Source organism: Budorcas taxicolor, chromosome 22 (genome assembly GCF_023091745.1).
Source record: "Budorcas taxicolor isolate Tak-1 chromosome 22, Takin1.1, whole genome shotgun sequence".
Lineage (NCBI taxonomy): Eukaryota > Metazoa > Chordata > Mammalia > Artiodactyla > Bovidae > Budorcas > Budorcas taxicolor.
This window is the reverse complement of record NC_068931.1, coordinates 56,624,430-56,648,103: the sequence shown is the minus strand read 5'-3', so window position 1 is coordinate 56,648,103 and position 23,674 is coordinate 56,624,430. Positions and strand designations below refer to the sequence as shown.

Below are 23,674 nucleotides of genomic sequence, written 5' to 3'. Positions count from 1 at the left end.
TTCATCAAGGAAATGGAGGCAGAAGACAGGACTGTGCAGAGAACCCAGGGAAAACCTACTCAACCTCAGGGGGCAGAAAAGGAGCCCGAGAGACTCGGAGAGGGCAAGTCCCCTTGGACCTCCTCCTTCTGACGCATCTCAACATGGCCTTTTAAGTCCACCCAGACACTGTGGGTGTTGGCTGACCTGTCCTCCACGCTCCCACACCTGGGCGGAGCCTCACAGTAACACTAAAAGGCTATTTTTGTGTGATTTGCCACTTTATGCCACTTTCTGCCCTTGTACCCTCAGAATGCATTCTCAGGTGCCCCAGGGTGCACGCACATGCACACACACGTGCATGTGTGTTCATATGAACATATGGGTATGTATGTACATATGTGCGTCTGAAGAGGTATATAATATTTCATGCCGCCAACATGTATGTATGTGTGTGTGTCACGTCATGCTGCCAATACGTTCCTGGTCCACAAAGAATTCCACGCTCTGAGGGAAAGTACTAAATCACAGACCCTCCTTTCTCTCTAGTATAGGCAAAAGAACCCAAAAGCCCTACATAACTGCCTCAAAAGAAGGCAATTACTCTGGAATGTTTGGTTATGAACCAATAGAGGATTCTAGTGTTATAGGGCCAATGTGTGGGTGTGTACTAAGTTGCTTCAGTCGTGCCCAACTCTTTGCGACCCTCTGGATTGTAGCCCGCCAGGCTCCTCTGTCCCGGGGATTCTCCAGGCAAGAACACTGGAGAGGGTTGCCATGCCCTCCTCCAGGGACTCCTTCCCCATCCAGGGGTCTCCTGCACTGGAAGGAGGGTTCTTTACCACTCGCGCCACCTGGGAACCCCACTGGACCAACACTACCCACACAGGGACACAGGAAGCCTGGCGGAGCCTGGTATAACGCCATGGGCTACAGTCCGAGGGATCTCAAAGAGTCAGACGCGTCTGAGCATGCACACAGGCGTGCATAGGGCGCTCAGTGCTCGCTTAAAGCTGACAAGGAAGTAATCAGCAGGAATAAAGGCAGACATCGCCTTCATATTATATAAGGGGGACATGCGGTCATAAGCAAAGATATTGGAATAGCTGTGGTCTCAGCTAATAGCCTGTACTTTTAAAAAATGTACCAGGGGAAGAGTGAGGGACAACGGTAAAACGGCATTTAGCTCTTGCTTCAATGTGTTGCTTTTTCCTTGAAGAAATTTTAGGAGGTACAGAAGACTATTCAATAGTTTGTTAAACGTCATAAGTGTCAATACAGAAAAGTCTTAGTAACTGTAGGGTAATACTTAGAAACATAAACTAACCATAAATCTCTTACCTAAGAAAAAATACCAATCATTCTTATTTAAATCGAAGAGGATTTTAGAAGTTACAGGACCTTCAGAAAAATGGAAGCTGATTTTCTTTAGTAAGATACATGTACACAAAGGCACATCTGCTATGAGTCAGAGTGCTTGGAGAACGTCCACACACACTGATTTATTCCACAGTCAGTCTTAGAAACTTTAGAAGACTGTTGGAAGTCGAGGGAGAGCTTAGTCACACTCCTCCAGTTTCCTGAAGAAATCTTCCGTAAGCTCCCCCTGGCCGCCTGGCCTGTTCGCACTCAGCATTTCCCAGGAGGACTGCAGCGACTTTTCCGACTGACGCCTCTAGAACATGGAACTGTTCATTAGTGGATCAGCTCCTTCCCTCTCATTGGGATACAATGACTTGCAGAGAGTGGACAATCTGCTCTGCTCTCCAAGTCATGAGCGTTTAAGAAGCAGATGCATGAAGGGGAAAGGCAGAGATTTCCCAGCACAGCTTGTGCTGAATAATTAATTTGACTGTAAGATGTATTATGGAAGAAGAAAGGGCCAAGAATAACCAAGACACTTCTGAAGACGAAAATGAGGGATAATATGTCCTACTGGATATAAAGACTATTTATAAAACTATAGTAATTAAAACAGCATGGCTTTGGTGTAGGGATAAATTTACAAATAAAATAAGGAGCAAAAAAACTAGGGTCCAGATACATACACATTATCATGAAAAAAAGGTTATTTATATGAATAAAATCAAAACCACAATTCTACCTTATACCATAAATAAAAATTGACTATGGGTGGATCAAGAACTTACAACTTTTGAAAACATAAATGATGATATAGGGAGGATTTACTAAGTTCCTAAATTCAGTAGGTATAAAAGATGGATAAATTCAATTACATAAAAAATAAGAACTCCTTTTCTTCAAGACCACCTTATAGAAATGAAAACATAAGATGCAAACCAAGAGCAGATATTTGTCATAAATACAACTGACAAATTATTACTATTCGAACACATGAAGAACTTCAGTTAGAAAGACAAATGACCCAATGGGGGGAAACGGGCAAAAGACTCGAACAGGCATCTCACAGAAAGGGAGACACACAGGCTCAGCCGTGTCTGGCTCCTTCCGAAAGCAGGCACTGCAGCAGGGGCAGGCTCCTCTGTCCATGGGGTTCTCCAGGCAAGAATCCTGGAGAGGGTAGGCGTTCCCTTCTCCAGGGGATCTTCCCGGCCCAGGGATTGAACCAGAGCCGCCTGCATCACAAGCAGATTCTTCTTCACCTTCTGAGCCACCAGGGAAACCCAGGCACAAACTTACTAGTAAAAAACAAAATGCGAGCCAAAGGTACAATAAGATAACATTTGCTACTCTTTCAACTGGCAAAACTGTAAATGTCAAAGGTTGAAGAGGATATAGATTGATAAAATTTGTCATATTCATTAGATAAGAAGTTGATCAATATGTTCTAAGATATAGCAATTCTAGTCCTAGATATATTATATACCCAAGAGAAAATTGTATATACATATATAGAAGACAGGGATGCCTTCATAACAGCACTGTTTGCAACAGTAAAAACAAAACAAAAATTCCTAACAACTCAAAGGTCCACTGGTAGAAAAACGAATAAACAAATTAGAATTGTTTTTCCTATTCACTATCAGTAAGCAGTAAAAATAAGGGAACTAGAGCCACATACAAGGTGAACTGTGGACTGCAACGTTAGGCGAAAAAAGCCGATACAAAAGAGTTTATCTACTGTGAGCTTGTCATGGAGTTTCGAACAAGTAAAACAGAGCAATATGTTGCTTAGGCCCTACTGTATATGAGGCAGAACAAACGGAAACCAAGGAGACAACAGACACAGGAGCGCTGACCTCAGAAAGCAGGCAGGAGGGTGCTACAGGGTGAAACACGCGTAGACAGAAATTAGACATACATGATTAGCAATATTCTAGTTCTTGGTTGGGAAGGCGTGGTGGGTTCAGGTGCGATACAGTAATTAAAATCAGTTAATTGATTCAATAAAATATATTTAAACTTAGGTCTGTAAAATAAAACACATCCTCTAATTTAATGGATCAGTGATGACTGTTTTTATTTGTGTGTCTGATTGTCTATGGTAAATAGGGGAAACGGCCTGAAAGAAAATGGGTAATGAAAAGTAAAACTATTTGTATATACTGCATGCAGCCTTTTACATTATTAAAATGAAGCTTAAGAATAATGCTTATGATATAAAGTCAAGTAGGGGTTAAAACATTAATATACAAAATTGTGTATTCCCTACAGTAATTTAAAAAATGCATTGTAAAGAATGGAAGACATTTAAAACTATGTTAACAGTTACTTTGTTAAAAACAGAGGTATTTATTTTCTTTTTCTGTTTCCTATAATTTCTACAAGGTAATTTACATTACAATTATATTTTTTAAAGTATTTAAAATTGTTCACAAGTATAAAGGAAAAAAAATCTTTTATGTAATTTACATAATTTACCTGAGCTCTATTTCACTATAAACTAATAATAATAAACTAATGATTATAAGTTTACTAATAATTCAATAAATTTTGATCTATTTGCATATTTTATATAGGACAAACAAATTGTATGACCATGGAAACTTCATGTTAAACCTGCAAACATCAATTTTCAACATAATTCAAATGACAGGATTTTTTTTTATAAAATCATGCTGAAGTTCTTCTTTAGTTGGAGCTTCGAGTCTATCAGAAAAGTGTTTACATTTAAATTTTGAAGGAATGTAAAATATCTACAGACATTCAGCCACCTAAATATTCTAGCCCACATGTCCATTCATGTGTGTATTACTCTCGCTGTTCTTGTTTAGTCACTAAGTCATATCTGACTCTTTGCAACCTCATGGATTGTAGCCCTCCAGGTTTCCCTGTCCATGGGATTTCCCAGGCGAGAATGCTGGAGTGGGTTGCCATCTTCTCTCCAGGATCTTCCTGACTCAGGAATCGAACCTGCATCTCCTGCATTGATGGGCAGATTCTTTACCCCTCAGCTACCAGCAAAGCCCAGTATGTTTATGTATATATGTGTATACAATTTTTTTACACATATGAACTACATTTATACTTGTAATATACTTGTTAAAGCCTTTACATTAATGTGCCCCAGAATGCCTTAAAAAAGTTTAAGGATTATTCTGGTAATATGAAAATGAATGCTAACCTCTTGATATTTGGGTGAATATTAAAATGTAAATTTCCAAAATGGACACTAAAACAAACAGAAGTCATCATCATCAACACATAGTGCTTTTCTGAAATATCCTTACCTTTGTTTATAATACTGGTTGAGCTACAAGCTTAAATATCTCTCACAATTTTGCGTAAAGGGAACTGTCCTAGTTTCTTCATTTTACACTGATATACAGACATATTGGGCTTTCCTGGTGACTCAGATGGTAAAGAACCGCCTGCAATGTGGGAGACCTGGATTCAATCCCTGGGTTGGGAAGAGCCCCTGGAGAAGGAAATGGCAACCCACCCCAGTATTCTTGCTTGGATAACCCCATGGACAGAGGAGCCTGGCGGGCTACAGTCTATGAGGTCGCGAAGAGTCAGACATGACATAGTACAGCATAGCTACAGACATATCAGTCAAGCAACAGCTAGTATGTCAGCTCTTTCTTACTCTTTTTTTCATATAGTAATATGTTTTTCTATTCTTAAATCAAATTGTTCACTTTAAAATGGTTAACTTTATGTTACAAATTTCATCTCAATAAATCAAAATCTTTCAATATCTAAATCAAATTCTCAAGCTATTCTTTCCACTTATTTTCCCAATGTTTTTTCTTAAGTCCACTCGAAGAGATTTCAAAAGTAAGAATTTTTTACATGCTAATCAAAATTAGACGTTATAAAACTTGTTTAAAATTTTACAATAGCAAATTGTTAAATAGATTCAGCTTGTGACATTTTTACTTAAATTTGTTGGTGATTACAGCTGATGAGAAACATTAATAAATCCAATAACATTTTTCTACACAGCCATTTTGAAATGTCAGCCATTGCTGATCGATAGACTTCTTTGGCTCACGAAATGGTCACAATGACTCGTTTTGAAGATCTCTTTACAGGTCTTATCCATAAAATGCTTGATGGAAAGAGTGACTAGTGTTGTGAGTTATCCTTCTTCACTAAAGAAGGAGCCAATCACATCAGTGGCCACGGCTACACTTGGTTTTAAAATGCAAACAATAAAAGTATGAGCCTCTTCTAGACGAACAACTCCAGATTAAAATGTCTTAACTGCACTGACATTTGTCATTCACACAGATGCCAACTCACACACCTGGCAAGGGAAAGTGGCTTACGCAAGCTCCCCGTGTGACAGGTGTTCAGCCACAGCTCTGAGCAGCTGCCTTCGACTACCTGTAAGACACCTATGATTTTCCTGTAGGCTGTAAACATTCACGAAAGAATTAATACATAAATAAAACCACAATCCTGCTAAAATTCTAATAAAAATAGTCTCAAGAAAATAGCATTAATTTATGTAACTTGAAGGTATATCTTGGTATAAAAATTCCCATTAGGAAATAGTTAAACCATAATCTTAGAAGTCTTATTTGAAAGGCCTCTTTCAAAGAAATGAAAATTATGACAAACTGCAAATTATCTAAAACAAAGGAATCCTTTCTGTTCACACTTATCTTCTTTTACATATAGTTTTGTGAGAAAAATATTAAGGGATGCATGAAAGAATCAACATATTCATATTTAGCATCTGAAGAGGTTAAGTCTTTCAGATTTCGAGAAAAGCATTTACTTATGGGGTTGTTCTGTATACAATCACTGTTGCTGGATACGGTGGATGGTTTTTCAAGGAGGAATTAAACGCAAATTAAAAGCTTCTTTGATCTCTAAGGGGCCGGTGAGGGATTCGCATCCTGAAATCTGTGCTGACAGGACGTGCCCTAACCCCTGATTGAGCCCCAGCAGGAGCCTGCCCAGGAGCTGACTCGCGTGGCTCCAGCATTGTCCCCAGCGCTGGGCCAGGCGCTGGCTGGTTGGGAGTGGCAGATGGTTTCATTTGTTCTATACTTTCACTCTCCACCAAAATATAGGTGAATCCTGGCCAGAGACCAGAGGAAAGGACTATTACTTGCATCTGTTACTTTTACTTCAAAAGGAACCAACTCCAGTTGGAAGAGAAAAAGGAAATGTCTGTGACGATTGGCTTTGACTACCGTGTATACACCAATGACACGAAGCTCTCCATCAGTCTTCACATTTTTTTTTTAAATTAAAATTATGACGTTTTAGAAAATATCTCATCTTTAGAAGTTATTCTCAGAAGGTATATGTAAGCTCCTTTCCTTATTTCATGTATCATATGCATTCAATCACAAATATCCAAGGCTCATTCAAAACAGTAGCAACAGAGGGCTCTAGATTATTTTTCTACCACAATATAGTGCATAAGTAATCTGATACATATCTCGTTTACTATACGTTTTTGCTAACTTTAAAACTTAGTAACATAAGATCTAGATTTTAAATCCAACAAATCAAGCATTTACACATTCTTATAAACACTCCATCAATAAGTATTTGTTATGAAAATCACAAAACATGCAAAGTCAGAAACATAATTTTTTACATATTATTGAGATAAACATAACTTCCTGATACTCATGGCCAGGGGGTTATATCTGCTCTGTCACATGACAATTATCCCATCAGTAATGACTAACGTGACCTCTGAAAATCCTGACGATGATTACTGCCATAGGCTGCTAATTAAAAATTATATCTCCAACATCACTGCAACTCAATGCACTTCAAGAATGATTTAAAATCTCTTTGAATGCTTATAGGTTAGACTCAATGCCACATATTTAAAACTCATTATCTTAAGCCTATACTGTCCATAAATGTAACGTATCCTGATTTCAGCAAGGCGTCTAAAGAAATCCCTTGGAGTCGAAAAAACAAACCTATATAGTCCTGTGAAATCTGGTCATTCGGGTAAGCAGCTCCCTAACCATGTGCTGGAGGAACCTTGTTGAGGCCTCGTCCACAACTAACTGGCTAGCATATGCCACACAGCATGTGTGTTCATCACATTCATGGAGGACACAGAGCTGGAGGAGGAACTAACCCACTCAGCAGCAGAGGAAGGGCTCCTAGTATGGATGACGGGCTGAAGCCAACAAGACAGAATTCAAAACAAGATAAATATCAAGTCCTATTAACAGCACTTCATGTAAAACTGGAAGTTAGGTGATTTCATATTTAGTAACAGTCAAAAATGCAGAATGCTATCTACAGAAGACCAGCATTCTAGAATCCAGATCAGCAAGAGTAACTCCCATAAAAGGTGAACTGGTCTGCTGGTGACAGCACAGTCAGTTCCGCATGTTAGATTCCGAGGAACGCTACTGCCAGACTGGAGGAAGTGTAGACAGCTGGAAGAGGGAAGGGTCTAGAAATCACATCACAGGAGAAGGTGCTGAAGAACAAAAAGAGGACATCGGAGGGGAAATTCTCTCATACACGCGCATACACATAACAAGCAAAATATGCAAAGAACGATAGTGCAAGCAATGAACCCCCACACAAGGAAGTGTGTATGCTGTGAGAAACCTCAAGGTAACCTCCAGTGAGTTAGACCCTTGAATGGGCAGAGATCTGGGACTTGCTCCTAACCAATAGAATATAGCAAAGTAAACGGATGCCATTTCCATAATTAGGATGCATCGTAGGGCACTCATCATTAGATTACCATAAGCATGCAGTAAAGAGACTCCTGCCGATTGTGAAGAAGCAAGATGCTTTGATGGGAAAAGCCCACAAAGAGGACCACATGTCACAGAACCGTGGACAGCAGGGGGCAGTGGATGACTTCTGGGAGCTGAGGACATCAGTCCTACAACCGCGAGGAACTGAATTCAGGCAACTGGCAGGATAAATTGGAAAAAGTGACCTAACTCTGGCCACAATTCCGACTACAGCCTTGTGAGACTGTAACAGAGGGCATAACTAAATTCTGCCTGGACACCCTGACCTTGGGGCCTCCCTGGTGGCTCCCTAGTGGTAAAGAATCTGCCTGCCAAATGCAGGAGACATGGGTTTGATCCCTGGATTGGGAATATGGTCTGGAGAAGAAAGTGTCAACTCACTCCAGTATTCTTGCCTGGAAAATTCCATGGACAGAGGAGCCTGGTGGGCTACAGTCCATGAGGTCTCAAAAGAGTTGGACATAACTTGCAACTAAAAACAACACCCTGACCCTCAGAAACTGTGAGATTTTAAGCTGCAATATTTATGGTAGCTTATTACATAGTAATAAAAGAATAATGCAGAATAAAAGAAGAAGCTGGATAAAACCTTTATGTTTAGAGATGCAGTATGAGGAATTCCTTGTATGGGGAAAAGACTGGTCCAGAATCTGGGTACTGGATTGCAATTTAGGTCTTTCCAACTCTATGATCATCTAGCAGAATTGGGGGTGGTGGTGTGTGTGTGTGTGCAGATTTTGTATGGCACATGAATGACACTACTATTCTCTACACTAAATTCATAACAAAGCATTTATGTAACAACATCAATTATTTCATTTCAATGGACATTTATGAATATAAGCATTCATCTTATTGGATGCTTTGTCTTATAGAATATTTAATTGTAAACCTAAAGGATTTTAAATAGGCAGAACATTTAAAATAAACTTAAATACCACTCTAAGAAAAATGACTTACAGTGTTAGAGTTAGCGTTTGTTACCTTTTACCATCTTCCCTCCTGGTAGCATCATCTCTTGTCAGACCTGATCCCGCCCTATCCCATACACATACATGCCCTGTATTCACACACAGTCTGTCTTCTGCCTTCTTCCTCTGCCTCCCAATTTATTATATCATAGTTCTTCTTAAAACTATGACATCATATTCAGTGTTGACATTTTCTTGAAGATGTGCATGCTACTCACAGCTTAACCATGTGGTTGATCAACCATGGTAACATTTTCAATACTACTTTTTTTTTTTTTGCTTCTATGAAGTCAGTAATTCTCTTTTGTTGCTGCTGTTAACTTGATTTCCTGTATCTTTCAATCATTTATCTCCAAATTCTCACCCAGTTATATAAATCTGGAATACAGGGAAGAAGGCTAACAAGTAGAAATCAAGCCCAGCCTGGGAAGTAAAACATGAGCTTGTCAAGTATTTGGAACATACCTTTTAAAAAACTGAGCTAAAAGGTAAGCATTCTTTGCAAGTATGAGAGTTGCATTAAAAGTTTCTCCTTTTTAAACTTGGCAAGACTGTTAATGACAGTATATAAAGATTTTCTTTTATTCTTTAGATTTTATCATCTTTTTAAAAATCTGCATTGCAGCATCACTGATTTACACTGTTGTGTTAGTTTTATCATCTTTTAAATATGCTTTCTTAAGTCTAGTAGTGACTTTCGGCTAAATGGCTGAGTCAGATTCTTCAGAAAGGAATCTCCATACTATTCTCCATAGTGGCTATATCAATTTGCATTCCCACTAACAGTGCAAGAGGGTTCCCCTTTCTTCACACCCTCTCCAGCATTTATTGCCTGTAGACTTTTTGATAATGGTCGTTTTGACCAGTGTGAGATGATACCTCACTGCGTTTCTTCAATAATGAGGGATGTTGGACATCTTTTCATGCATCTATTAGCTATCTGCATATGTCTTCTCAGAGAAATGTCTGTTTTTAAGTCTCCTGCCCACTTTTCAATTAATTAGGTTGCTTACTTTTCTGGTATTGAGCTGCATGAGTTGCTTCTATATTTTGGAGATTAGCTCCTTGTCAGTTGTTTCATTTGCTATTATTTTCTCCCATTCTGAGGGTTGTCTTTTCACCTTGCTTACAGTTTCCTTCCTTGTGTAAAAGCTTTTAAGTTTATTTAGGTCCCATTTGTTTATCTTTGTTCTTATTTCCATACTCTAGGAGGTGGGTCATAGAGGATCTTGCTGTGGTTTATGTCAAAGAGTGCTCTACGATTTCCTCTAAGAGAAAAACATGTCTAGTTTTCTAACTACAGTTATAAACATAGTTTTGCAGTTTTGTAATTTCTGGACTTACACTTAGGTCTTCAATCCATTTTGAGTTTATTTTTGTGTATGGTGTTAACAAGTGTTCTAATTTCATTCTTTCAACATGTAGCTACTGAGCTTGCCCCAAAGCACTTATTGAAGAGACTGTCTTTTCTCCATTGTATTTTTGCTTCCTTTGTCAAAGATAAGGTGCCCATAGGTACATGGGTTTATCTCTGGGGTTTCTATTTTCCTCCATTCATCTATATTTCTATCTCTGTGCCACTACCATACTGTCTTGATGACTGTAGCTTTGTAGTAAAGTCTGAAGTCAGGAACGTTGATTCTTCCAGCTCCGTTCTTTTTTATTAAGACTGCCTTGCTGCTACTTGACTATACCTTAAAACACTAGGCATAAAACTACCATATGACCTAACTATCCCACTACTGGGCATGTACTCTGAGGAAAACATAATTGAAAAAGGCACATGTACCCAGTGTTTATTGTAGACTACTTACAATAGCCAGGACATGGAGGCAACCTAGATGTCCATCAACAGATGGAAAGATAAAGAAGTTGTGGTACATATACACAATGGAATATTACTCAGCTATAAAAAGGAATGCATTTGAGTCAGTTCTAATGAGGTGGATGACCCTGGAGCCTATTATACGATGTGAAGTAAGTCAGAAAGATAAAGACAAATATCATGCATTATTGCATATATATGGAAACTAGAAAGATGGTACTGATGAACCTATCTACAGGGCAGCAATGGAGATACAGACATAGAGAACACACTTTTGGACACAGTTGGGCAGAGAGAAGCTGGGATGATTTGAGAGAGCAGCAGTGAAACATATATTATCATATGTAGATAGTCAAGTGGGAATTTTCTGTATGACACAGGGAACCTAAAGTTGGTGCTCTTTGACAACTCCAAAGGGGTGGGGTGGGATGGGAGGTTTAAGATGGAGGAGACATCTGTATACCTGTGGCTGATTCATGTTTATGTATGGCAGAGACATCACAATATTATAAAGTAATTATCCTCCAATTGAAAATAAAATAAAATTAAAAAAGATTCTTCAGAAATGTTTTCAGCATCACCAACTCCCTTCCACCACTCCCTTACAGATCACCACTAGCCAAACATGAGTTTGAATATGCAAAATTAAATCTTCCTTAGCTACCTTAAGTATAAATATCTTTTAAAGCTGTCACTATTTCTATTTTACAAGTGATTCATACTTCTTGGTCAGATTCAATTCAGACAAGAAATGTGGCAAAAAAGAAAAAAAGAAGCCCTATAAAAGTGTTTAAGAGAATATAATAATTCATCTATATTTCATGAGCTAGTTTTTAGGAATTTCTAAAATTTTGCACAGAAGTTTGGGTGCAGCTTATTTCTCTGTCTATAAAGCATAAATTGATGTAATAAATTTATATTCCTGGGAGTGATAAACTACCTAAAAGAGATCATCAAGTCATCAGGAAGAACTAATTTATAAATGACTCATAAGTTAGTAACAAGCCAGTTATTCTATTTATTAAAGGCAAATCATTTCAGGGTAACAGCAGGAATGAGGAGATGGGAGAGGCTGTAACACTTCTCGAGCACTTACTATGTGCCAATTGCTCTGCTAAGAAGATTATATGCATCATCTCATTTAATCCTCTAACAATCTCACAATCCTCAAATTTCAGGTGAGAAAACTGAGGTCTGGCATGGTCATGTAACCTGCGCAAGGCCATACAGTGAATAAGCAAGGAAGCTGAGATGTGAACAGAGAATGAGACATCAGGGGCCTATGCTATAACCATATTCATTCTAAAATATTCAAATTACATATCTGCTACAACAAACCAGCTTTTCATCAAATTGATTTCAATGTGTTTCATTTTGCTTTCCATTTCCATGAAATCACTCGTGGACACACATATGAAATGTAAGTTTTGCCTCACGGTAACATGAGTTTATTTATTAAACCTTCATGAATAATAGTTCTTCAGGTGAAAATGTCCCCCAAAATAATAAAACACAACCAGCCATCAGTCGTGCCCTTTGGAGTATAGACTTCACCCTACACTCAACAACTAGTAAGTATTCAAAATCTAGAAGGTGAGCAAAAATAACTGTTGAGTAAAAAGAAAAACCATGGAAGCAGAATTAAGCACATGGGCATGAAGCCAATATGTACCATCAACATCATAAATCCCTTTACTAATAAGCCCTGCTTTAAAGTAACACACAGCACAGATATAAAACCTGCCACGCTCCAAACGAACACACTCGACCTGACAATAGAACCTTGATCCTGGATGGTCCTCCCCGTCTGTCACCTCAAGCCAGGAGCTGGAAGCCATAAGGCTTCATCTCAAACCAAGTTCTAAAGCAACACCTTTAGCTCAAGTTTTTCTTCTTGTGTCTCTCCACGTATGCCACAAATGCAGGCTTACCTGAAATGCAGTTCCTACCCTCGCCTAATTGCCAGAGCTCTGAATCTTCCTACCTAAAGTCTGTCAAAGGTACATGTATATTGTGTATGTGTGTGTGTGTAGAGATATATGTGAACATAAAACCTCTCCAAAATTATACCTTCAGCCTCTCAACAAGGATTCTTGCTTTATTAAATCCTCCCCAGAATGTGCAGATAGAAAAATACAAGGTATATATTAAAGTTCTGTTGAATCAAATGGGATATTCCTTATAATTCTTTTAGGGGATACCAACAACACAGAAAAATATGTATATACAAAAAGGGCAAGACTTCCCTGCTGGTCTAGTGGTTAAGATTTTGCCTTCCAATGCTGGGGTGTGGGTTTCGATTCCTGGTTGGGAAGCTAAGATCCCACATGCGTCATGGCCAAAAGACCAAAACATTAAAACACAAAAAAGGAGTCATATTGTAACAAGCTCAATAAAGATTTTAAAAATGATCCACATTAAAAAAAAACAAAAACTTTGGTGAAAACAAGCAAAGAGAGAACAGCTAATTGAGTTTTTCTGAATCCTTTTAAATCATGTTGATTTCATTTAATTCACACATTATTAAGATATACCATAATCCAAAAAGAACGGGCAAACATTCTCACTTGATTTTGCCCTAACTGTGAGGGAAGAACTTCCCTTTCTAGTATATTACATCATGGAGAGAAAATACATTCAGATATTCAAATTCTTGACTGTCTTCATTTCATATAGTAAACATAAACTTATGCGATTTAAGATTCCAAATTAAGAATAAAAGTATTTATGCTTGACAATTAATTTTAATCTAAAAAGTCATGGGGGAATTTAAGGATACTAGTCAACCTATCTTTTTGTATATTAAAAGTGACTAGAAACTATCACGAAGAAGAACTCTTCAAATTCCACATCTGTTTTAAAGCCTGTTTTTCCCCTTTAACATGGTTTGCACAGTAAAAGTAATCATTCACAGGTATGACATAAACTCTGTGAAATATGAGACACTGTTGTCATTACTTTTGTGAATTACAACTTTTGGTCATATGGGTTTGATATCAATTATAAGGGCAATTCATGTAATATACAGATATATAATAGTGTGCCACAATCTAATGCAATCTATTCTTAGCCGTGAGGTATTACTACACAGCTCACAAAAGGCCAAACTTTAAGTTCATCCTGAAGGTTACTCACTCACATGAAAGGTTTTTCTTTTAACAGCTCCTATATTCTTATCCAATTAAATATTTCTTCTTTGTTCCTATTGAGTCTAAGTTTATAAAACAAAACAAAACACATATACTATTAAATCTAAAAACCAAACTTTAAGCCTTTATGATCTCATATTGTATATGTATGTTGGTGTAACTATGTATATGGCTTTACATGAACATAAAATAATCCCAATTTTAGCTACAAAATATGTAAAACTATTCTCTTATACTAATTATCCAAGTTTATTTTTAAGAAAACAGCATGTCTTTTTGTCACAGTTTGAATATTTCCTTGTACTATATTAAACATTAAAAAGACATTTCTATGTCACACAGAGAGAAAATGATATGCCACTATGAATATATTTTTCCTTTTTCTTATATGATTATTTAAGTATCTGGTTTTGAAAATCCATTCCATTTAAAAGCACAAGCTCCTAATGCATCTATATACGGAATCTACAAAAACAGCACCGGGGAACCTATGTGCAGGCCAGAAGTACAGACTGAGAGCCGAGAACAGACGTGGACACAGCAGGCAGGAGAGGCGGCTCCAGAGGGAGGAGACACACGTGCATAGCTACAGCGCATTCAAGTGATGTGCGGCAGAAACCAACAAAACTTCGTAAAGCAATTATCCTCCAGTTAAAAATAAATAAATGAAAACACACACACACACAAGCTCTAGAGGCAGACGGCCTAGATTCGAACTTGACTGCCGTTTCCCGTCTGTGGGCCTTATGCGAAAAGTTACTTAATCGTCCTGTGCCTCATTTTCCTCCTTTGTAAAACAGAGGTGATAATAAGGATAATTACAGTTGAGTTGTAAGGATTAAGAAGAGCCCAGAGCATAGACTGATACTTATTAGGTTCTTATTAAATACTAGTGAGCTGTTGTGATAGTTATTAAAGCTCCTGATTTTTAAATGTTGTTTTCAAACACTTTGCTAAGATGATATCAATTATTGTTTGTCTGACCAACCCCTTGCTGGAGCATTATAACAGTCAATTACATATACATTAAAAAAAAAAAAGTGCTATTATTAGAAAATATCATTATAAAAGATTCGGAGCCAGTGTAACAGCTAATTGAAGTAATGTGTATTATAGCCCTTCTGATTCTTCAGGATATTTAATTCATTCAAATACACAAACACTTTCTTGGTCAAAATGCATTGATACTATGCAGATTCTCTATCTATAAATGTTCAAAAATTGCTTTAAAGCAAAGCTGAAGATTATAAAGGTATTTCTAAGCCACTTTTTTTCATCTGTGCTCTGGCTTATCTCCTTCTGGGCTTTTTTGGAGGCAAGTCACCTCAGCTCAACCTTTTAAACATAAGCTTAAACAGAATAAATCAGCATAGGTTAACTTGCAATTTTCAATGAACAATAAAAAGCAAGTTTTCATTGAGCTAAATGACTGACTGCAGACCCCTAGCAGAAAGGCAAAAAATACACTATGCATACCATCACACCAGGATTCTACCCTCTGGCTCTTCAGCAGCACGTGTTAAACATGGAAAACTCTGGAAAAACCCTGTATTTCTCTCTTTCCCGTGAGCACCTTCCCATGTCCCCATCTCCCCCACCCCCATACAGGCCACCCTGCTTCTCCAGTGGTGGGGCCCCAAGCCCCAGAGTGGTCTCTTGGATAACGGCTACCCTGGTACCTCTAGTTCCAGAAAAACCATAAGCTTTTTGGTTTCCAGGGACGGAGCTGAGCTTAGTAATGATGTGGCACAACTCCCAGGTAAGGGCAGAAGCACAGAGAGGCAGTACGGCTCAAGAGGCAACGCGACCACTGCTGAAAAGCACAGAATCTAAAGTCTAGACAGGGGTACTCTTTGTGGAAATGGACAAGGGGGAAATCACTGGAGGTGTATAGGAGGTGTATTTTACAAGAAATAGTAGCAACTACCAGTGGACAATGTTGCAAAGTGGGAGAGCAGGGATTATTAAGTGATTTCTGGTTTGGGGTGTTAGGTGGCTAAAGGCACCCTCAGTGACGTCTTTTATGAGACCTCAATACAAACAGGGGATGAATTTTAGAAATACATATGAGCTCATTTTGCACTCAGTATCTAGGGATCTGTGGGACATTCAGGCAAGGGGACACATTCATCTGACACTCAGAGAACAAGCTTAGGTTGGAGATACAGATTCAATAGTCTTTAACAAACAAGCAGCAGCTAAAACCAAAGAAAAGGGAAAGTCAATCACCCAGAGCGGAAAATATGAAAAGAGAAAATGAAGGAAGAAAAGCCATGACTATATTTTAATATTCCTGTCAACTCTCAAATGCCATATTTAGAAATAATCTACAGGTGATGGAATCCCAGTTGAGTTATTTCAAATTCTGAAACATGATGCTGTGAACGTGCTGCACTCAATATGCCAGCAAATTTGGAAAACTCAGCAGTGGCCACAGGACTGGAAAAGGTCCGTTTTCATTCCAATCTCAAAGAAAGGCAATGCCAAAGAATGCTCAAACTACCGCACAATTGCACTCATCTCACATGCTGGTGGGCTCACAGAGTCGGACACGACTGAAGTGACTTAGCAGCAGTAGCAGCAGCAGCTCACGCTAGTAAAGTAATGCTTAAAATTCTCCAAGCCAGGCTTCAGCAATACGTGAACCGTGAACTTCCAGATGTTCAAGCTGGTTTTAGAAAAGGCAGAGGAACCAGAGATCAAATTGCCAACATCCACTGGATCATGGAAAAAGCAAGAGAGTTCCAGAAAAACATCTATTTCTGCTTTATTGACTATGCCAAAGCCTTTGACTGTGTGGATCACAATAAACTGTGGAAAATTCTGAAAGAGATGGGAATACCAGAACACCTGACCTGTCTCTTGAGAAATCTGTATGCAGGTCAGAAAGCAACAGTTAGAACTGGACATGGACAACAGACTGGTTCCAAATAGGAAAAGGAATATGTCAAGGCTGTATACTGTCACACTGCTTATTTAACTTATATGCGGAGTGCATCATGAGAAACGCTGGGCAGGAAGAAGCACAAGCTGGAATCAAGATTGTGATTTGATTGTAATCAGATATGCAGATGGCACCACCCTTATGGCAGAAAGTGAAGAAGAACTCAAAAGCCTCTTGATTAAAGTGAAAGAGGAGAGTGAAAAAGTTGGCTTAAAGCTCAATATTCAGAAAACTAAGATCATGGCATCCAGTCCCATCACTTCATGACAAATAGATGGGGAAACAGTGGAAACAGTGAAAGACTTTATTTTTCTGGGCTCCAATATCACTGTAGATGGTGATTGCAGCAATGAAATTAAAAGACACTTACTCCTTGGAAGGAAAGTTATGACCGAACTAGACAGCATATTAAAAGCAGAGACATTACTTTGCCAACAAAGGTCCGTCTAGTCAAGGCTATGGTTTTTCCAGTGGTCATTATGGATGTGAGAGTTGGACTATAAAGAAAGCTGAGCGCAGAAGAATTGATGCTTTTGAACTGTGGTGTTGGAGAAGACTCTTGAGAGTCCCTTGGACTGGAAGGAGATCCAACCAGTCCATCCTAAAGGAGATCAGTCCTGGGTGTTCATTGGAAGGACTGATGCTGAAGCTGAAACTCTAGTACTTTGGCCACCTCATGTGAAGAGCTGACTCATCTGAAAAGACCCTGATGCTGGGAAAGATTGAGGGTGGGAGGAGAAGGGCACAACAGAGGATGAGATGGTTGGATGGCATCACTGACTTGATGGATATGGGTTTGGGTGGACTCCAGGAGTGGTGATGGACAGGGAGGCCTGGCGTGCTGCAGTTCATGGGGTTGCAAAGAGTCGGACACAACTGAGCGACTGAAGTGAACTGAACATCCTATCAATGTGTACTAAAACTGAGTTATAAACACTAAGCAGCAAAAAGTATTTTCCTTTGCATTTTCACGTCCCAGTTTTTTTAAAAAGTATACAAAGGTAAATCAGTTGAAATGACATCTTTCAGAAAACTACAGAATCCACACTTCTTTTTCTTAAAAAAGGGAACTACACGGTAAATAAACCACAGCACTCATGATGTATAATTATCCAAAATATTCATAATAGTAAACTCATATTTTGTAGTAGCCAACATTTTGAAGTCAATCAGAAGAGTAGTGATAACAGTTTAGAACAAATGATTTAAAAATCACATTGTTCTGAGACTATCAGTTATAAATTAAAGAATGAGAAAGGGAAAGGGTAAAATGCAGAAAGTCTTATTCTAGTTTACTAATTATATGGCTTCTATCTCTCTGCTAAGAAAGTATTTCTGATTTCTGAATATATAATGCCCTAAATTTTGCCCTTTGGGAATTTAACAAGATGAATTTCCTATCTTTCAGTCAAAACAAATGTATAAACATTTTATGAACAGGGCCTCAGTAAATGGTAAAATTAACAAATCAATATTTAGTCTCAGACAAGGTGTGCTTTTCAGCTCTATCTTAATATACTAGAAATGTTGACTTTGCTCTGTGAATCTATGTTAAGGTGTCAGTTTTATGTTGGTGACTTCAAAAAGCTAGACAGAACCACAAAAATTTCATTTTACAAGTACATAATAACTATTTCCATTATGAGCACTAATTATATTTCGTCTTAACATCATACTAGCTGTAAATAACTTAAGGAACAAATTGTAAAAGAACATTTAAAGAATACATGCTGATTTTTTTCCCTCATGGGAGATAATCTCTTGCTCTAACTCTAGAATAACAAGTTTGCCTTCTAGGCAGTAAGACAGGACAGCTGGCAAACGTCGGGCTCAGGCTTGCAATCCTACCTAAGTAGGAAAGGTGGGCTGTGACATCATCTCCCATTTCAAAAGAAGCGATGCCAAAGTTCAGTGAGTCTGAGACTGTGAGGCAGGTTGGGGTGGTGTTCAAGTTCACACGTGGGCTCTGGAATGAGGCAGGACATATTCTTGGTCCCTTGAACATGAACTCCCCTGTGCACATTTCCTCATCTATCTGGACAAATAACCAGAATACACTTCAAAGAAATGCTGTTAGAATCAAGAATAAAGAAGTTGGTACGAAGTTAACAACTTGATACTACTTTCAAGTTCTCTTACCTTTCTCTATTTTTTCTTTATTCCATAGCATTTCTCATCTTTTTTATATAAATTGAATCTTACAAGAAAGTACAACAGATGGAGTCAGCTCGCCCATCCGAGGCTCTGCAGCGGCTCTGCGCCTGCTGTGAGCGGCTCAGTCTGTCCCCTGTGCTGCTAACAGGAAGTGGTCTCTTCCTGACAATGTCAGTGGCTCCTGACCCTTTACTGCCGTTATGTGGTCAGTTTGTGTCCTTGTGGTATTGAACAAAGGGTAGGATGCTGCAGTATGACCCCCAGGAGAATAGAGTCAATTTCTTAAAGGGATCCCTGCAGGTCTGTGGATAAAACCCGTCCAAAATTCTTTTAAAACTGATATAAGGGAGGATGTTTTAAAATACAACATTTAGGGGATATATCTCTTCATTCTCACTCAGAATGCTATCCTTTACCTCAATGAAAACCACATAAAAATAACCAAAAAACTCACCTAAAAGGTCTACCTTAAAAAAAATAGATTATGATTTGTCTAAAAACATATATATATCAGTTTTTAATGAGATGTACTCCATTAATATAATTATTGGCTATTAATATTACAGTGAAAATAAGAACATACTATTTACAAATATTGATATATATATAAATTCATATATATATGAACATTTAAACTAGAATATCAAAAATAAAAGTATACATACAAAAGCAAGTGCACAGGTGTAGAATATGTGTGTGACTCTAAAATTATAAATAATCCAGAAACAATCTTAATGCCATTCTTTGTACTTTCAAGAAAATACTACTATTATTGTTAAAACAGATTTTAAATATACAGAGTACTGCAAAACCTGAAAGAATTCCTTTGGTGGGGGCAGGGAGTATATTCCCCATTCATACTTCATAATATTTTTTTAAAATGAGAAATAGGTTTTAATATTTTTTCTAAATAAAACAATATTAATCTAATATTGTTAATATTAGATATTATTAATCTAATATGGCTATGATATGCATTTAAGACATTTGGTTAAAGGAAAGAGCCTGATAAACCTTAGACTGGAATGCTAAGTAAAACTGAGGGCGTGTGTTGACCACGGCACTACTGGCATTACTTTGTAGAGCCGATCAATAGATATTAGCTTTAAAAAGAGAGATTTAGAAAGACGCGGCAGCATATTTTTGAAATGACAGGGTGAAGGTTTAAATTGTCTCAATCAAGGCTCAATTTTTTCTTCACAGTTTTTCCAGCTGTTCTCTTCCAGTTAAGACTCTTCATTTCAAATAAATTTAATTAGTTCCAATTGATCATAGCCAACACTTACACAGCTTTATCCATGCTTCTTTACTTTTATACAGCAAACACTAACAAAGACTGCCAAGCTCAGATCAAGGGTCGCAAGACAATATTCATACTTCATTCGCTCTCACCCAGAAGAAAAATTTCAGCTTTGAAATTCTGCCTACAGCAAAAGCACTAAATTATACTGCATATTTGAATTGTTATCTTGGTCAGCTGTTGAATTCAGTTAATTGGAGAATTCAGCCTCAGATTACCACAAAAATAAAATTAATACAGCCACGCGTATTAGCCTAGCTACAGCAGTCAAATAAGATTTCATTCAAAATATAGGCAAATATCTGTCATGATATAATTTCTATTTTATTTTATGAGGTGATATTACGAGAGCAATTCCTTTTAAATAATCAGGGGAAAATCAGGGTTTTCAGGGTGAATAGCTGAACTGGCCAGTTTTCCCTTTTGCAGTATCTCCCGCGCTCTACAATGCTGGTCGGCCTAAAATAAGATTATTCTGCTTGAAACAGGTTTCTCTCAAATGCACCTACCGTATTTTTCATAATGCAATTTATATAGGATTCTAGTCAATAACAAGAAATATGGTTTTCTTCTAAACCCTCACAAAAATCTATACCACATCTTAATCAAGTCACACAATCTAAAGGTAACGTGAACGATCCACAGACTGCAGGGCGCTGGTTGCTCTGACAACATGTTAAGGAAGTCTTTCCCAGCTATTTAAATTCCTCGGCTCCTGAGCGTCCTTGCCTCGAGTACTCGTGGCAGGAAGTGAGTAAGTCAGCTGATAAATCCATGCATCGCATGCACTTAACTGAACTTCTTACAGATTCAAATATAGTTTATGCAGCATTAATTGACTCTCCAAACTAGATTTTCATTTTTAAGCTTCCTGATTTTTTTTTTTTTTACAGTAAAATAAACACAGAGTCACGTGCCCTAACTCTGACTCGTGACTTCGGCAGAGCATAGTTCATAATTTCAATGTACTGATTTAATAATAGTTACTTGAGTGCTCAAAAATTCAGCTTTTCTTCTGGAATGGAAAGTGAGATATTCTACTATTGCAAAGGTAACTTCTATTATTTAAACCATGACTTTTTGCAGGCAAGAAAACCTTTAAAATTTGAGGTAATAAAACATATCTATATATTATTTTTTTAAAAGCAGTAAAAACTGAATAGAGCAAGAACTCATTTTTAAAAACCTACAAATTGCCTAGATGGGAGGAGAGAATGGATACATATAGAGGAAAGGCTGAGTACCTTCGCTGTTGACCTGAAACTATCACAATATTGTTAACTGGCTATACTTCAAGACATAATACAAAGTTTAAAAAAAAAGAAATAAAAAAATAAAAAATTTGCAAATGATTATCTTCTAGTAGCTACTGAAACAAACCCTATAACTTACAGTATAAATGACTTTTAGCAAAGCTGGAAGTTTGAGAAATAATTTACATATATATTTAAGATGGATGATATTTTTTAAATCAATGAACCCATACATTAAAAAGCAAGAGCCACCACCACCACCATCATATTTTTTGCTGAAAACCAGATGTTCCATGATAAAGTCAACAACAGCAGTGGCACAGTCCATAGGTTTTTAAATACAGGCTTTGATCATTTTCAGGAGAGAACAGTAGGCTCCCTCAGGTGATAACAGTAAAGAACCTGCCACACACAGCTTTAAGGGGAAAAAGGGAGGGGAAAAAAGCCAACTTCCCTTTAGTTTTTTTTTTTTTTAACCCCCTCTTCCTTTAATGACTGTTGAAAATTTTACTGACACTTTGTGAGCCTACTTCTTTTCAAATTATTGATTACTATTAAGTTAATATATCTCGCTTCACAATAGTTATAGATTTATTTGGTCAGATTTTATTTTTTAACCATCCACACCAAAAACAAGAGCTTATCATTCTTAATACCAATACAAATAGTATACTGGGCTTCCCTGATGGCTCAGCTGGTAAAGCGTCTGCCTACAACGTGGGAGACCCGGGTTCAATCCCTGGGTTGGGAAGATCTCCTGGAGAAGGAAATGGCAACCCACTCCAGTATTCTTGCTTGGAAAATCCCATGGATGGAGGAACCTGGTAGGCTACAGTCCATGGGGTCGCAAAGAGTTGGACATGACTGAGCAACTTCACTATAAATAGTATACTAGGTTGTTTTTATCCTCTGTGCACTGAAAGAAATTGAGCTGAATGCATTTGCATATTCAGTGATCGACTCTGCTCAAAGTCTATTAAAAGAGGTTGAACATAACGCAGTGTGTGGCTTTCCTAAATTTTACCACACGTGTGATTATGTGATAAATAATAGAGAGAAGAATGCTCAACACCCAAACAATGGAAGTAACTTTTAAAAAAGCATTCATTTCTACCGTACAGGTAGAAAGAGCATCTGTAAGTTTCCTCAGGTGGCCTATGTTGCATGTATCACTATTACAACTTCAATATTTTCAGTCTATCCTAGGGCGTGCTGCAGTCCACGGGGTCTCAAAGAGTCGGAGGTGACTTGGTGACTGAACAACAAGACTACTGTAGCTGCAAAACCTGTCATAACACAAGAGGCGTCCTCTACATGTTCCGAGACTTCAGTAATGCTCCTAGCCTCTGATTTAGAAGGTCGCCGGAAAATCGGACACACAGCTAGCGGGCTCATTGTTAAGGCAACAATGAGCAAACCTGGACCAAATAAACAGTTCTGCTTCTTTCTACTTCAAGACCAGAAAGGGCACTAAAGGGTCTCAAAAAACTAAGCATTCCATCAATGCAAGTTTCCATCCATGTATTTAGTCCTGCTATAAATGACCTATAAGCATTTTCCGATATCAGATAAAGTTCATCCAGGTGACATTAAAGATGTCTCTTCTTACCAGTCGTGATGTCATCATCCACAAGGTCGTGCTCCTCCTCTTGAACTTTGGCTTCTGGCCCGGAGGCATCAGGAGCAGTGGTGATCGTCTGCATGGCTTCTGCTGAGACCCCCGCTGAAACAAAGGAGAAGAAAAGCTAGTTTGTAAAAACTAAAAGAGAAGTGGACCAAAACTCTTAAAGTAGTTTAATTTACTTACTGGATGAAAATGCAGTATGTTAAAAAAAAAAATACCATATATTCATCCAAATTAGGAAGAGACAGAAAGTAACGAACCAAACATTCACGTGTGCTCTCTACTGCTTTCTATGTACATACATACATGGATGCAAACCATATTACTTTTAACCAAGATCTGGGAACAA

The 23,674-nt window shown here is 37.9% G+C and overlaps 1 protein-coding gene across 4 annotated transcripts in view; it reads right to left on the bottom strand.

Annotated features, from left to right (window-relative positions):
* The window catches only part of WDR7 (WD repeat domain 7), a 352,665-nt gene that overhangs the window by 178,715 nt on the left and 150,276 nt on the right, over window positions 1-23,674 (bottom strand). For all 4 annotated transcript variants that reach the window (XM_052660291.1, XM_052660292.1, XM_052660293.1 and 1 more), the window contains one exon: window positions 23,311-23,424. In XM_052660291.1, coding sequence (XP_052516251.1) covers window positions 23,311-23,424 — 114 coding nt within the window. The remainder of the gene's footprint in view (window positions 1-23,310; window positions 23,425-23,674) is intronic.